This window comes from Nuphar pumila, chromosome 3, assembly GCF_984573655.1.
Source record: "Nuphar pumila chromosome 3, dmNupPumi1.hap1.1, whole genome shotgun sequence".
Taxonomy (NCBI): domain Eukaryota; kingdom Viridiplantae; phylum Streptophyta; class Magnoliopsida; order Nymphaeales; family Nymphaeaceae; genus Nuphar; species Nuphar pumila.
Window position 1 is genome coordinate 71,643,532 of NC_143251.1, and position 15,627 is coordinate 71,659,158.

Sequence of the window (15,627 nt, forward strand, 5' to 3'; positions counted from 1 at the left end):
ACGAATGAAATGTTGATCAATCTCAATGTGCTTGGTACGACTGTGAAGTATGGGATTGAATGAAATTTTAATGGCACTTTGATTGTCAACCAGCATGGAAGATTGAGCAATAGGAAGAGATAATTCCCCAAGGAGGTGACGAAGCCAAGTAGCATCGGCAGTGCCAGCAGCCATGGCCCTATATTCAGCTTCTGTGCTGGATTTTGCAATGGCGCGTTGTCTGCGACTACTCCAACAGACAAGATTAGAATTGAGAAAGACACAATAGCCAGAAACAGATCGGCGTTTATCAAGATCGCTTCCCCAATCAGCATCAGTGTAAGTAGAGATAATATGACCATCCACAGTAGGAGACATGCGTTTATAAGTAAGTCCATCGCCAATAGTCCCCTTGAGATAACGTAAGATACGCTTGACAGCTTCCATATGAGTGTCTGTGGGAGCATGCATAAACTGGGAAACTTGATTGACAGCATATACAATGTCGGGCCGAGTGAATGTCAAATATTGAAGTTTCCCAACAATACTGCGGTAAAGGGTTGGAACAGGATATGCAGGACTGCCATCTGAAACGTTCAACTTTGCATGCAAAACGCTGGGCGTGTTAATGGGCTTACAATCAGACATACCAGAGGATGTGAGAATATCAAGGGCATACTTGTGTTGAGAAAGAGTGAGGGAATCCTCAATCCTGTCTAATTCAACACCCAAAAAATATCTGAGGTCCCCGAGATCTTTCATTTTGAAGTGTTGTTCTAACACTTCTTTGATTTGGACGATATGAGAGGAAGTATTTCCCGTGAGAACAATGTCATCCACATATATCAATAACCAAGTAGTGATCCCTCCTTTGTGATAGATAAAAAGAGAATGATCAAGAGCACTCTTCTGAAAACCAGCTTCTTGAATGTGAAGGGAGAACCTTTCAAACCATGAACGAGAAGCCTGTTTTAACCCATATAATGACTTGTGCAACTTGCATACCCATAGATTAGAATCATTAGTAGCATATCCTGGTGGCTGTTCCATGTAGACGTCCTCTTTGAGGAAACCATGAAGAAAAGCATTTTTGACATCAAGTTGATGTAATGACCATCCAAAAGTAACAGCAAGAGAGAGAATAACTCGAATGGTACTCATCTTAACAACAGGGCTGAAAGTCTCATCATAATCTTCCCCATGTTGTTGAGTGAAACCTCTAGCCACAAGACGAGCTTTATACCTATCAATACTGCCATCTGGTTTATATTTGATTTTATAAACCCATTTAGACCCAACAACATTCTTATCCCTTGGCCGTGGAACGACTTCCCATGTTTGACATTCATTCAAGGCTTCCATTTCTTCATTCATGGCTTCAATCCAACGGGAATTTTGAGAGGCCTGAGAATAACACTTTGGTTCAGTCTGTTTATGCAAACTGGTCATAAAAAGCTGAAAATCCAAAGTGAAAGTGTTATAGCTTATCCATCTATCCACGGGATGTCTCGCTCGAGTGGACCTTCGTGGATGAGAAGGAACAATGACAGAATCAGTAGTAGAGGCAGGAGTGCGACGAGAATAAACCAAGCCAGAAAATCTGTCTAAAGGAGGATCAGCCATCTGAGTATCAGACATGTCTGCTTCAATGTGAGTACTATCCATCTGGGCATCAGACATTTCTGCTTCAATGTGAGTACTGTCAGAAGGGGCTGGAAAAGTGGTCGGTTGAATCCCATCGCCTAAGATATTAGCACATAACCATGGATCATATAGTCTGGACGCTGAATCATGAATAGCCTTGGAAGAAGTGTGAAACTGCAATCTGAGTTCATAAAAAACAACATGTCTTGAAATATGTATACGGCCTGTTAGGGGATTATAGCACCTATAGCCTCGATAATGGTCTGCATAGCCCACAAACTGACACATTATAGCCCGAGCCTGAAGTTTGTTTCGGAGGCTGGAATTAACATGAACATAGCAAATGCATCCCAAAACCCGAAGCTCATCATACTTAGGATGCTCATGATTCAAAAGAAAGAAAGGAGATTTCCCTGCGAGAAGAGCTAAAGGCAATCGATTTATAACATAAACGGCCGTGTGAAATGCCTCAGTCCATAGAGTCATAGGGAGATCAGTGTCATGGAGCATGCTTAAGGCAGTCTCTACAATGTGTCGGTGCTTGCGTTCTGCAATGCCATTTTGCTGTGGTGTGTGTGGACAAGATATCTGTCTAGTGATGCCATGATTTAGCAAGTATTCAGTAAATTCAGATAATAAATATTCACCACCACCATCACATTGAAAATGCACTATGTTGGATGAAAATTTATTTTTGGATGAGGGCATGAAATTGGCTAAACAAACGGAACACTTCAGATTTGTGTTTTATGAAGTGTATCCATGTATAGCGAGAAAAAGAATCAACAAAAATGACATAGTATCTACTGTCGGAAGGAGATGAGACAGGAGCTGGTCCCCAAACATCAGAGTAAATCGTTTCAAACAATTTAGAAGCTCTTTTATTGATGGAATTAAAAGGAAGGGCATGACTCTTACAAAGTTGACAGCTTGAGCACATGCCTGACTCACTAACAGGTCTCAGACTGAATTTGTGCAACAATCCATTATTAACAAGGCTAGAAATAAAAGAATGACTACAATGGCCTAATCGATTATGCCAAATGGATGGCATATCAATTTGAGTCAAATTGACTTCATTCGGACTGATAGGAAAATAAACAGATGAACTGGACTTGGACACTGGAGGAGCTTCTTTGAGGACGTACATGTTGCCTTCACGAATTCCTTCAGCGAATATCGTCTTGGTGAGAGGATCCTTGACAAAAACAGAGGAAGGAGTGAATTCAACTGATGTGGAAGAGTCATCAATGAGTTTAGATACTGAAATAATGTTTTTCTTGACATTAGGGACGACTAAAACATTGTGTAAAGGAAGAGAAGTATGCGGCAAAGAAACATATGCATTACCAATGTGAGTAATTTTGTGGTGAGTGCCATCACCTGTAACTACAGAACCTTTTGCTAAATATGGAGATGCACTAGAGAGTTTACCTGCATCATCAGTCACATGGGCGGCAGCACCAGAATCCACATACCAGACACCATCATCATTTTGCTTGAGATTCAGATTAGAAATAGCTGTCATTAAGAGTTGTTGTGCATCGGGCGTGAATGAGGAGGAAGACGCTCTAGAAATGATAGAGGGGGTTGGCCTATGATCACGTCGACCTCCCTTAGCTTTGTTCTGAGGATTTGTGCCAACATTCAGATTTAACATGTCCTCTCTTGTTGCAATAGAAACATGTAGGGATACGCTTTGGCATGTTAACAAGAGTGCTGCCCTGAGGAGTAGGAAGAATACCCTTTCCTTGTCCGGATGTATGAGCCCAAGTATGTGCACGCTGTCCTGACACACCATGTGTAGAAGTAACTAAAATACTGGGCGAAGTAGAAATGGAAGCATCATGCCTGTGAACTCTACTAGCCTCATGCTGGATCAATTTTGCCTTTAAGTCTTCAAAAGAGGGTAAGACAGGGAGAACCTCCAGAGCAGTGCAAAATATATCAAACTCTGACCCTAGACCACTAAGAGCTTGCTGAACTTTATCCTTGTCTGAAATAGGATGGCCAATAACAGCAAGTTGATCGCTTACATTTTTAATCTCATAGAGATACTCAAGTACAGATCTGGAGCCTCTATTTATGCTTTGAAATTGACGCTTCAATTGAAGATATCTAGCTTCTGAAACTTGAGAGTATGTATTTGCAAGCGTATTCCATAGTTGAAAAGCTGAGATATCATCATCTATACCTGCAAGCACTTCTTCAGAGAGGGTAGAAGTAATATAATCAACTAAAGCCTGATCATGTGCCATCCATACGGCATATGCTGGATTAGGGATATTATCTGTAGCAGTCACCGAACTAGTAGCATCCTTTGTTTCACCCAAAATCAATTCAGGCGGGGCTGGAGTAGAGCCATCAATATGACCATATAGACAATGGCTCTTAATGAAAGGGACTATCTGACGTTTCCACGTCAAATAGTTGGAATGGGTTAACTTTTGGGAGATGAGTTGGGAGAGAAAACTCGAAGAGAGGGTGTACATGATTATGCTGATATAATATTTGCGTTTCCAAAGGTACTCGGCTGAAGGATCAGGCACTCGGCTGAAGGATAAGGATCAGGCACTCGGCTGAAGGATGAGGATCAGGCACTCGACTGAAGAATGAAGATCAAACTCAGCAGATCGTGGCCTGGTTGACAGGCGTGATGAAGAAGGCAGACGTAACTCAGCAGTTCGTCGATCGTGGCTGGAGAAGACTCGCTCGTGGCTGGAGAAACAGGCGTCGATCGTGGGTTGCTCTGATACCATGAAAGAATCTGAATAGGGCTTCAAGATAGTGCGCCTTCAAGCTTTGGAGAATAGCCTTCAATCTGAAAATACAAAATAAAGAGAAGAGAGGAGAGGGGGAGAAGGGGAGGATGCCAAATGGAAAGTAGGGCACGTTAAAAATATCGTGACCCTCTCTTAATAAGATATATATAGGATCTAACACTACTGAACAAAATACATGAAAAATATACAGGATTACAAGTATGCCACCGCCCAAGCATGGGGAAAGCATACGCTCGGATATGGATCCAATATCGGATCCATATCCGATACAAATACAATTCTAACATATACTAGTCAACAAAGAATAGAGAAAATATCATGTTCTCAAATTTCAAAATTTGTATACGAGAACACATGCTCAAAAAGGATCATTTACATGAATATGTTATCATTCCAAGAAGTCATAGATCAATGCTATTCATGAACCAACAACATATTAGGTTAAAAAACAAATACAAGAACACTGTCTCATTGTTTCTCTCTCAAGCAATACGAAAATGAAGAGGAAAAAAAGGAGGCGACTTACCAAAATCGCTTTCCATGGTCTACATGAGCCTCCTCCCTCACGCTCACTTTGTCTCACCAAGAATGTGGGGAAGGGGGCTACTCAGCTGGATCAGGTGGGCTCAATCCCACCTAACCGACTACTGTTGGCAGGCCAATAGGGCCATTAGCGCGGTGGGAACGAGCTTCTCAAAAAGCCAACCTAGGGTCAGCATAGAATGAAGGGGACGACACATTGGCAGGTCTAATAGAAAACCCTTGTCGTCCCCTTTTCACCGAGGACTCAGTGGATCCAGAACTAAAAAAAAAAGGGAAAAAAAGCTCGAGAGGCCGAAACAGATTCGAGATAGAGAGTGAGAGAGCGTGAGAGAAGAGATAGAGCTAGCATACCTGAACAGATTCATCGCCGGAAGTCGGTGGAGGAGGTCACCGAAATTTTTTGAGGTCGCCGAAACTCGAAACTCGGAGGTCGTCGAAAACTCGAGAGCGAGAGAGAGAGAGAGAGAGAGAGAGAGAGGAGTCGGATGATACGTGAAAAACAAAACCCTAAGCCCCTTTCGTTTTTTTTTTCACGGGTTTTGTAAAATACCCATTTTACCCTTAGTAAAAAAAAATTCATGTGTTAAATTTTTTTAAAGGGCAAATTCATCTTTTCACGTTAAGCGTCCCCCTTTATTGGGGTACGCGTCCCCCTTCATCGGGAAACGCGTACCCCTTTAAGAGGAACCACATCTCCCTTTAAAGGGGTACGCGTCCCCTTTTAAAGGGGTACACGCTTTCCTTTAAAGGGGGACGTGCTTCCTTAATTGAACACGCGCTTCCCCACGCGTTTTAAAAGCGCTACGTTTCGCGCTTCCGAAGCGCGTCTTGGGGAAGCACGCTTCCCCTATTCCATAGGCGTTTTCGGTAACTCTGATATTACTCAAATGATTCTTATGTTTCAACCGCTGATGGAACATCTTTAAAAATCAAAAGTCTTGTAGTATTTAAAAAACAACCAATTTTTCACGTACCAAATATTCGAGTGGTACCAAAATTAAATTTAAATCTTTTATTCGTTTCTCAAATTATGGATCATGAATGTAAAGTCTTGTTTTCATCTAATGATTATTTAATACAGGATCTCCAGTCCGGGAAATCGATTGAGCGAGACCATAGAAGAGGAGATCTCTATGTAATGGACAATCTTGAGCTATCAAAAGATAGTTTTTGTAATTTTATGGAAAAGAAAGACATAGAAAATTGGCACAAAAGACTAGGACATCCTAGCGTGTCCAAATTACAATTGTTTTCATTTCTTACAAGTTATAAAGAAAAAGATTTTGTGTGTGAAGATTACATTCTTGGTAAAATGAAATCCTTACCATTTGGACCAAGATATTTTATATCTAAAAATCCATTTGAGTTAGTACATTTGAACGTATGGGGGCCGGCTCTTGTTGTATCCAAAGGAGATGTTTCTTATTATGTTATATTTATGGATGACTATAGCAGACACTCTTGGATTTTTTTTCTTAAACAAAAATCAGAAGTGTTTGAGTGTTTTAAAAAATTTCATCTCTATACAAAGAGTTGTGATTATTCATTTCTTTTTTATCTTGTCAATGAACATGAAACATGTATTCATGATGTGCATGAGAACGTATGGGGGCCGGCTCTTGTTGTATCCAAAGGAGATGTATCTTATTATGTTATATTTATGGATGACTATAGCAGACACTCTTGGATTTTTTTTCTTAAACAAAAATCAGAAGTGTTTGAGTGTTTTAAAAAATTTCATCTCTATACAAAGAGTTGTGATTATTCATTTCTTTTTTATCTTGTCAATGAACATGAAACATGTATTCATGATGTGCATGAGAATGAAAATGAAAACACTCATGAAAATATAGATGAAGGTCTTATTAATGAAGATATATCTCATGATAATATACAAACCTATAGTCGACGTACAGAAAACCATCCACCATGTGCTTTGGAAGGTATTCACAAAATCAAGATATGAATTCTTCTAGGATTAGAAGATCCATAAGAATTTCAAAAGCTCTTAGTAGGTTTGTATCCTATGATTCTTTTCAACCAAGTATAGATCATGTCTTATGGCCATACATTCATATATAGAACCAACATCCTACTATGAAGCCAAAAATCATCAAGAGTGGGTTAAGGCAATGAATGATGAATTAGAAGCATTAGAAAAAGCAAAAACTTGGAAAATTCAAACATTACTTAAAGGTAGGAAAACTATAGGATGTAGATGGGTCTACAAAGTTAAAACTAAATGTGATGGAACATTTGAAAAATATAAAGCTAGGCTAGTAGCCAAGGGATACAGTCAAGAATATGGGATAGATTATGATGAGACATTTGCTCCCGTCGCTCGAATGACCACTGTTAGAATCTTGATTTCTATAGCCTCAATTAAAAAATGGTCAATCTTTTAAATAGATGTCAAAAATGCTTTTTTAAACAGTAACCTGGATGAGGAGGTATACATGGATCCTCCACCAGGTTTAAGTTTAGCACATGAAAAAATTCTTCGACTACGCAAAGCCTTGTATGGTTTGAAACAAGCCCCCAAAGCTTAGTATGATAAATTCAATAGTGTGATGACACAATTTCATTTTAAATCTTGTTATACTAACACTGCATTGCTTGTTAAGTCTTGTAATGCAGGAATGATGATATTACTACTATACGTAGATGACATGATTATCATAGGAGGGGACAAACAGAGAGTAAATCAAATAAAAAATGTCCTTAAAGAAAACTTTGAAATGACATCTTGGTTTTATACGTTACTTTCTTGGAATAGAAGTGGCTTACTCACCTCGTGGTTATTTTTTATCATAGACTAAGTATGCAGCAGAAATCATAGAACGATCAGGACTTTCAGATGACAAACGAGTTGATACTCTAGAGGTCATAAATACAAAAATGAAGAAAGATGATGGAGAACCTTTGAAGGATCCAACTCCATACAAACAAATGGCGCCTTGTCTTATCTTTCAATTACTCGTCCTGATATTTCTTATATTATTCATACTGTTAGTCAGTTTCAGCGTGCTCCACTGCAGTACATATAAGTGTTGTAATGAGAATTATTAGATATATTAAAAATTCTATTAATTATGAATTATTTCTGTCATCCTCTTCCTCATTAGAAGTCATTGCATACTCTCATTCTAACTGGGGAGGGGATGTAAATGATAGACGTTCAACCACTAGTTCTTGTGTTTTTGTAGGTGATTCTTTAATTTCATGGCGATGCAAAAAGTAGCAGAAGGTGTCTCTCTCCTCCACTGAAGCTGAGTATCGTACTATGGCAATAATTGCGTCTAAGTTGGTGTGGTTGAGACAACTTCTAGAAGACTTGAGAGTTCATATTGCAGAACCTTCATAACTATGCTGTGACAACAAGAGCGTTGTATACATTGCAAGCAATCATTCATTTCATGAGAGGATAAAACATATTGAAATGGATTGCCACTACATTCGTGAAGAATTCCTGAGGAAGACCATCACCTTGCCCTACGTTCCGTCTGAGTATCAACTAGCAAACTTCTTCGCCAAAGCGCTCTCGTCACCCAGATTTCACTTCTTACTTGGCAAACTCTCGGTTGTTCCACCATGAGTTTGAGGAGGGGGTGTTAAGATATATATATTGTAAACCGAAATACCCGTCAAGGGTATTTCGGTCTTTTTACTGTAATAGGCGTTAGCCCATTAGGGGCTGACAACCTTTTTATTTTTTCCTTTTAGTTTTTCTTTTATTTTTGTATTTTTAACTTTTTCGGTTTTTGGAATTTTTGGAGCAGCTCCAAAGTAGCTGTTGGAGACGGTTATAAATATGACCGTTGGGAGCACAACCGCCACTTTGGGCTGCTCCTTTGTGGTCCTATTCATTATAAGTAGGCCCTAAGGCCTTCTATTGTAGCATCTCTCTCAAGAGAGGAATTCCTTTCAATAACATATATATTTGACCCTTGTGTGGGTGTTTTGGTTTATTCAATCAAGTGTCATACTTGATTGAAGTGTGTTCTTGCAAGTCCATAAGTGACGTATTTTGGTTTTGATCCGTTTGATTACACATATAAGTCCAAGAATGGACAATTACAAAGAAGTTAGACAAGCACACAAGTGCAGTAACAAAAGTCCACTAAGGGACAATACCACATGCTAATAAAAAGAAATATTATTGAAGAGAATGGAAAAAGAATGAATGAAATAGGGGGGAATCACTCTCCTATTTATATACAAACACAAGAGGGGGAGACCATTGGGAGCTCCCCTTCATAGAGTCGTTGGGGAGCTCCCAACGACTCTATGGAGTGGGGCCCCAATGTTAATAAAAAGACAAAATAAAAAAGGAAAAAAGAAAAAGAAAAATAAGAAAAAGAAAAAGAAGAAAATAGTTGTTTCTAATAAACAACTATTATTACATATAAAAGGACAAAAATGCCCCTATCGGGCAAACTGTTACAATACAAATTTATATACATATATATATATTTTTTAACAGCCAGCACATGTACATATATGACATCGATTTCTAGATAACAGATATATTTTTTCCATATATTAATTACCGATATTAGGAGTAATTTAGTGAATTTACAAAAGGTAAAATGTGCATTCAATAGTTGTAAACTTGTAATTTAGGACAGAGGGGCATCTTTTAGTTATTTTCTTATGTATATATTAAAATGCTTTTGGTGGTTAAATTAAATATTAAGGGCCACCATTTTTTTTGCAAATTTGTCAAGGGTAAAAGAAATTTGTACATGTTGATACCCATGAAGTCTACGTGCAACTCTTGTGCTTAACGATGTGCTGAAGCCAGCCTATACTGGAATATGTCATTTGAAATTTGTCAAGGTTCGTCGGAAATGGCCTAAACAATGATCTATGCAGCCTGATTATTTTTGTGCTGCTTTATGGCTTCTCAGAAACTAGAATTTCAAATAAGGTAAAAGAATAATGCTGAAGCTGATAAGCATCAGCCCTCACCTGCTTCTAGCACTGCTAATGATGGAAATCTATGGTGGTGATGCTGTCTGGAAAGCACATCAATTTTCTGCTGGCAGCACCCACGTTGATCAAACCAAATCTCAGGTAGGTTTTTGGGACCCTGGTTTCTGGGCTTGTTGATGCTAGAATATGGTGGAATAATGGCTACATTTGGTCTTGGCAATATTCCACCACTGCCCAACTTATACATGCATACATCCATACATACATACATACATACATGTTAAAATGTCTAGCTATTTGTAAATACATAATATATATATATACATTTTATACGTATATACATGTGTATACTAGGTTTATGTATGTCTGTTTTTTTTATTATTATCTTGTAATAGGTAGTGCCCATTAGGGGCACTGTAGTCTTTATTTTTTTAGTCGTTAGGGCTAGCCCAATGGCTAGTTGAGCTCCCTCTTCTGCATTCTTTGTAGTCTCTCTCTCTCTCTCTCTCTCTCTCTCTCTCTATATATATATATATATATATATATATATAACCAGGGTTACCAAAAGTGCCATAGGATATGGGGAAGCGCACTTCTCCGGAGCGTCTTTCGGAAGCGCGAAACGTGGCGAAGCACACTTTCCAATTTAGAGGAAGCTCACTTCCCATTTAGGGGAAGCGCACTTCTCAATTTAGGGAAAGCTCGCTTCCCATTTAGGGGAAACTTCTCATTCTTTTTCATTTTTTGTGTTTTTATTTTTTTTTTCTTTCTTTTTTCTCTTTTTTCGCTTCTCCTTCGCTCCTTCCTTGCTTCCTAGGTCACTTTCGGTTCACTTGGTCGCTTCCGAGACGATTCCTGGTTCGCTTCTAAGTCGTCTTGCGCTTCCCGCTTCCTAAAATTTTGGAAGTGCCTCACTTCTCGCTCCCACTTCCTCGACTGGCAACTCTGGATCTAACCCACATATCCGTATGCTTCTCTTAAACATTTTATGTTAAATAAAATATTTATTTTTTGTGTTGTACTCCTTAGTGGCTTGTGTTTGTGCCATTTTTTTGTGAGATTGTATCTTGCCCATAAGTGGCCTATTGTATTTGTGCACACTTGTGTATCTTTGTAGACCTTAGTGGCATCTATTTGTGCATACTCTTGTTTCATTACAATACATACATACATATATAATTATAAATGTATGTATGTGCATGTGTGTGTACACGTGTGTTTGTTTGTATGTTTTGAGGGAATCTGAGCATTTTAAAAAAAGGAGAAAATGAATTTGTAAAGTTAATAATAATAGATTTTTAGTTTTCTCTTTGAAATATTTAGGGAAAAGGCTAAAGTTGAAAAACAAGGAAAGAGTCACGTTTAATTTGTAGAAGCAAATGACTATATTAATACTCTAGTGATGTGTTACAATATCTTTAAAATTTAAGATTTTGAAATTTCCCTTTAAATTCATTTTCAATACAAAAATATCACAATGTTGATTGTGCATGTGTACATTGAGGGGAGGAATGAATAACGTAACACAAAACATAAGTTCTGGTTTATCTTTGTGACATTTGTAGGTGGGACGGGCTTCACTCCCAGGGATGTTACACCTGAAGCGACAAAAGGTTTGATCGAGAAAGAGACTCCTGGCCTTTTGCATGTGATGATGCAAGAGAGTCTCAAGGTATCTTTTTCCTCGTATGCAATAATAGTTACATTGTTCAGAAAATGATTAATAGTCAGTGATAGCAGGTCTGACCTTTTATTTAAATTGAATGCCTCAAATTATGGATTTTGAAGCAATTATTTTGCACTTATGAGCATGGTTTTGTTAATTTCAGCCATTCTAGATTTGTAACGCAAGAGATAATTTCCAAGTATTTTAATACTGTCACAGTCTGTACATATGGTTTTGTATAGGTTAGCCGACAACATTTCATATGTTCTGATTAGTGTTGCATCATTTTTCCTGCCACCTATGTGCCTCGTCAACTGTCTCACGTATTGAACATGATATTGTGCATTCTCAATTCTGGAAAGTAGATGGGAATAGTGATGCTCAGAGTCCATTTGGACATTGTGTCATTTTGATTTCCAGAAATTGAATGTACGATTTTACAGTAAGAAAACCAATGTCAGTAGGAAATTCAAATTCCAAATAAACCCCCAAGTTATTTGACTTGTTTCATATTCAGTGTTTACAATCATGTTTCTAAATGTCTGATTTTCTATTTTAGCTACTTTGCTAGTGGAGGGCTGTGTTAAGAGGACAAATAAAACAGTAACTTAGTTGGGTCCTACCATTAGTTGTATTCTGCCTTATCATCGGCAAATTGTTTCTATCTTCACTTATTATTCTTTTCTTTTTTTTCTACCTTTATGTAGTTACGCCTGCCTTACAGAGTATCACCTGTGCACGAACTTATGCTTTTATGCAACTTGGTCTTATGTTTTGTGGTCTCTCTAAATCAGTTCATTCTTACACTGATTTCACTTTGCAGCATGATGACTATAGTTCTTTCAATTTTACTCCAGTTCCTTGATAATTTAGGGTCATTGTAATTCATGTTTCTTGCTGTGAAACAGATTACACCATTTGCTATGCTCTCTCGTGCTGGCGCAGGAATAAGAGGGTCCACCCTGGTAAATTTAAAACTCTATTTTTTGAATTTTTGTGGTTGTGGTAACATTGACGTTATCTTTCCTTCAAAATTGTGCTCTAGATTCAAAGTGTGGCTTCAATCCTTCGGCATTGTTTTAGCATCATTCTCTTTTTTAGTCATGACAAGGGTAGGAATAGGTAATTTGGTTTTCCTTCAATATTTTTGTTTTGTATTCTTAAGTATATTTTCCTTTTCGATTTCAGATAATCAATATGCCAGGGAACCCAAATGCTGTGGCAGAGTGCATAAACGCTTTACTTCCTGCCCTTACACACGCATTGAAGCAGTTGAAAGGAGACAAGAGAGAGAAGCATCCGCGTCATGTTCCACATGCAAATGCTAAGCCGACAGATACATGGGAACATAGTTACAAACTGGCATCTTCTGGTTCTGGAGGTTGCTCTTGCTCCCATTGAGACTCGACCATGAAAGTTTACACTGTTCATCTCTAGGTAGGCACGATAATTAATCTGGCTTTCTAATAGATAGTTGAGAGGAAAAGATGATGCAGAGATGTTCTAATAAATCTGGCTTTCTAATAGATAGTTGAGAGGAAAAGATGATGCAGAGATGTTCTTTTGATGCTACAAACACGTATTTGATTTAGTTCGGAAATATCAGAAGTGCCATAGCATTGATGTTAAATGTGAACTGTAAAACTTCTGTAAGATTGTCTACTGCAGCTGTTTTTTGCCCAAGAGCAGGGAAACTATTGCAATGAAATATATATACTGCTTTTTAGCAGAACATGCCCTTAACTAGTGACCATCCAATAGAATATGGTAAATTTGTTTGTCCCAGTTTAAAGAAAGAGGGGTCTTCAAGCGTGAACAAAAGTCCAAAGAATCAAAGTGGACAATCACAAAGGGCCTTCGAGCATGAACAAAAGTCCACCAGAGAACACACAAATGCCAGTAAGGCACGCACCAAAAAAAGGCACTTAAGATATAAAAAATTAATATTTTATTGATCACCATGTATGCAACTTGCAAAAAAGGGGAGATCTCCTACACATACACGAGAGAAAAAGCCCCTCTAGTGCCGTTAGACGGCTAGATTGACTAGCTCTAATGGCTGGTCAATGGTCAATAAAGTTGATAAAAAACACAAAAAGAAAAAAGAAAAAAAAAATATATATATATATATATATATATATATATATATATATATATATATATATATATTAACACTCCTCTTCAAACTTATGCTATAATGACCAAAAGTTTGCTATAAAACCAGAGTTAGAGAGATGTTTGGTGAAGAAGTCTGTCAACAAGTAATTAGATGTGATATAAGGTAGATCAATGTTTCTTTGAAGGTATTTCCGTAGATAGTGGCAGTTTGTAACACCCCTAAAATCTTGGACTTGTAATTTCTTAGAAAAAAATTAGAAAGCCATGTAATCATTCTTTTATCAGAGTTTTAAAATAGTAGTTCAGCGAAAAATGATATTTAAAATAATAAGTCAACGGACTTTAGGCGCACTATGAGTGAACATTTTTCATTATTCAATGGATTTGTAACTCTGTACATTCATTGAAACCAAATAAATTCAAAACAAAGTTTTAATAATTAAAGTTTATACGAAAAGTGAAATTTCAAAGAGACCCTTATATCAAATTACAAAAAATGTTCTCAGTAGTGAAATGTTAGGGAAAGAGTTTCTTCTTGATATCATAATATCATTGTGCCATTGCTTGCCATTCTCACGTAATCATCACATATACCCATGAAACGAGTCAGATTGATAAAAATCTGATAGGTGCATAGATATAACAATTCAGAACAAGATTAACATATGTGTTGCTCCTTTCACGATGTGTAGTTCAGAATAAGCAAAATGAACATGATAATCTTGTTTCTGTATCGTTTCAAGTTTATTAGATATCTCTGAATAGTGAGCAAAATGAGCATGTTAATAAAATTCGGAACCAAACTAACATATATGATGTTCTTTTTGCGGTGTGCAAGTCAAAATAGGTAAAATGAGCATGATAACTTTGTTTTGATATTAACTACTCTGAGGGTACGCACAAGAGAATCGTAGAAACAATTGAGCTGCTCGGGGGTTTGTTATGTTATGTCATTTGATACCTTGAACAACTAGTTGAGTCTGATCCTAAGGGGATGGCCAATGACAGAGAGAGAATTTTTCAAAGGCCACTCATTCAAGGGGATGCATCCATACATTTGCAGAAGTCATCGGGACTTACCACCTAGGATAATTTTTGGTAGCCCAGTCTCCTAACTCCGATGACTGGGGACACCGAGTCATTTGCTCGAGGAGTATAGTTGTTAACAATCTGTCCATCGAAGTTTTTGTATCATTCCATCATCTTTTTTGATGAAACCATAACGACAAATGGGTATGTTAGGTTCTATTTTAATTGACGACTCATTCTACATGCTCTGGTCTTTCAAACCAATTCGAGCATCTTGCCTGTGAAGGTGATGATCACCATTTATGTGATTTTTTTCATCATTGTTCATTTGCATACTACAAGGTTACCATAAACCTTTCATCCAATCATAGTAGTATTAATATGCTGTGCATATCTGATAGTACTGTTACAATGAAAGGGTATTAGTTTCTCATAAAGAAACCCCAACATCATTTAGAAACCTCAAAGTTTAGATCATCACTATTCATGTGATTTTCTTTTTATCATTTTTTATTTGCATGCTACGAGGTTACCATAAACCTCTCATCCAATCATCAAAGTACTAACATTGTCGTGCATGTCTGATAGTGCCGTTATGATGAGAGGGGTATCAGTTTCTCAGAAAGAAACCCCAACATTCTTTTGAAATCTCAAGTCTCGTGTTCTAGGTTGAGAATATTCGAGTCATTCGGATATCTCAACAAAAGACCGTACATACCTCTTAGGGCTACACAGGGTTGAGGAAAAGACCTGGTTGCGAATAGGCAACCACAAGATATCCGTTTTTGCTTTTCGAAACAACGAATATTTCAAACATTAAAATCTTGCATGAAATCCTCTTTTTAAAACATTGTGCGAGCATGCGCAAATCCGCGTCTTTAAAAACAAGCGTAATGCAAGATAGGCAGAAGTACACAAAACTGCGTACCT

General features: G+C 37.7%; 1 protein-coding gene across 2 annotated transcripts in view; it reads left to right on the forward strand.

Annotated features, from left to right (window-relative positions):
- B73 (molybdopterin biosynthesis CNX1 protein / molybdenum cofactor biosynthesis enzyme CNX1 (CNX1)) overlaps positions 1–13,284 on the forward strand; it is a 157,575-nt gene extending 144,291 nt beyond the window's left edge. For both annotated transcript variants that reach the window (XM_089999537.1, XM_089999538.1), the window contains exons 11-13: positions 11,450–11,556; positions 12,459–12,515; positions 12,739–13,284. In XM_089999537.1, coding sequence (XP_089855663.1) covers positions 11,450–11,556; positions 12,459–12,515; positions 12,739–12,951 — 377 coding nt within the window. In that variant the 3' untranslated portion in view covers positions 12,952–13,284. The remainder of the gene's footprint in view (positions 1–11,449; positions 11,557–12,458; positions 12,516–12,738) is intronic.
- Positions 13,285–15,627: the final 2,343 nt, after the last annotated feature.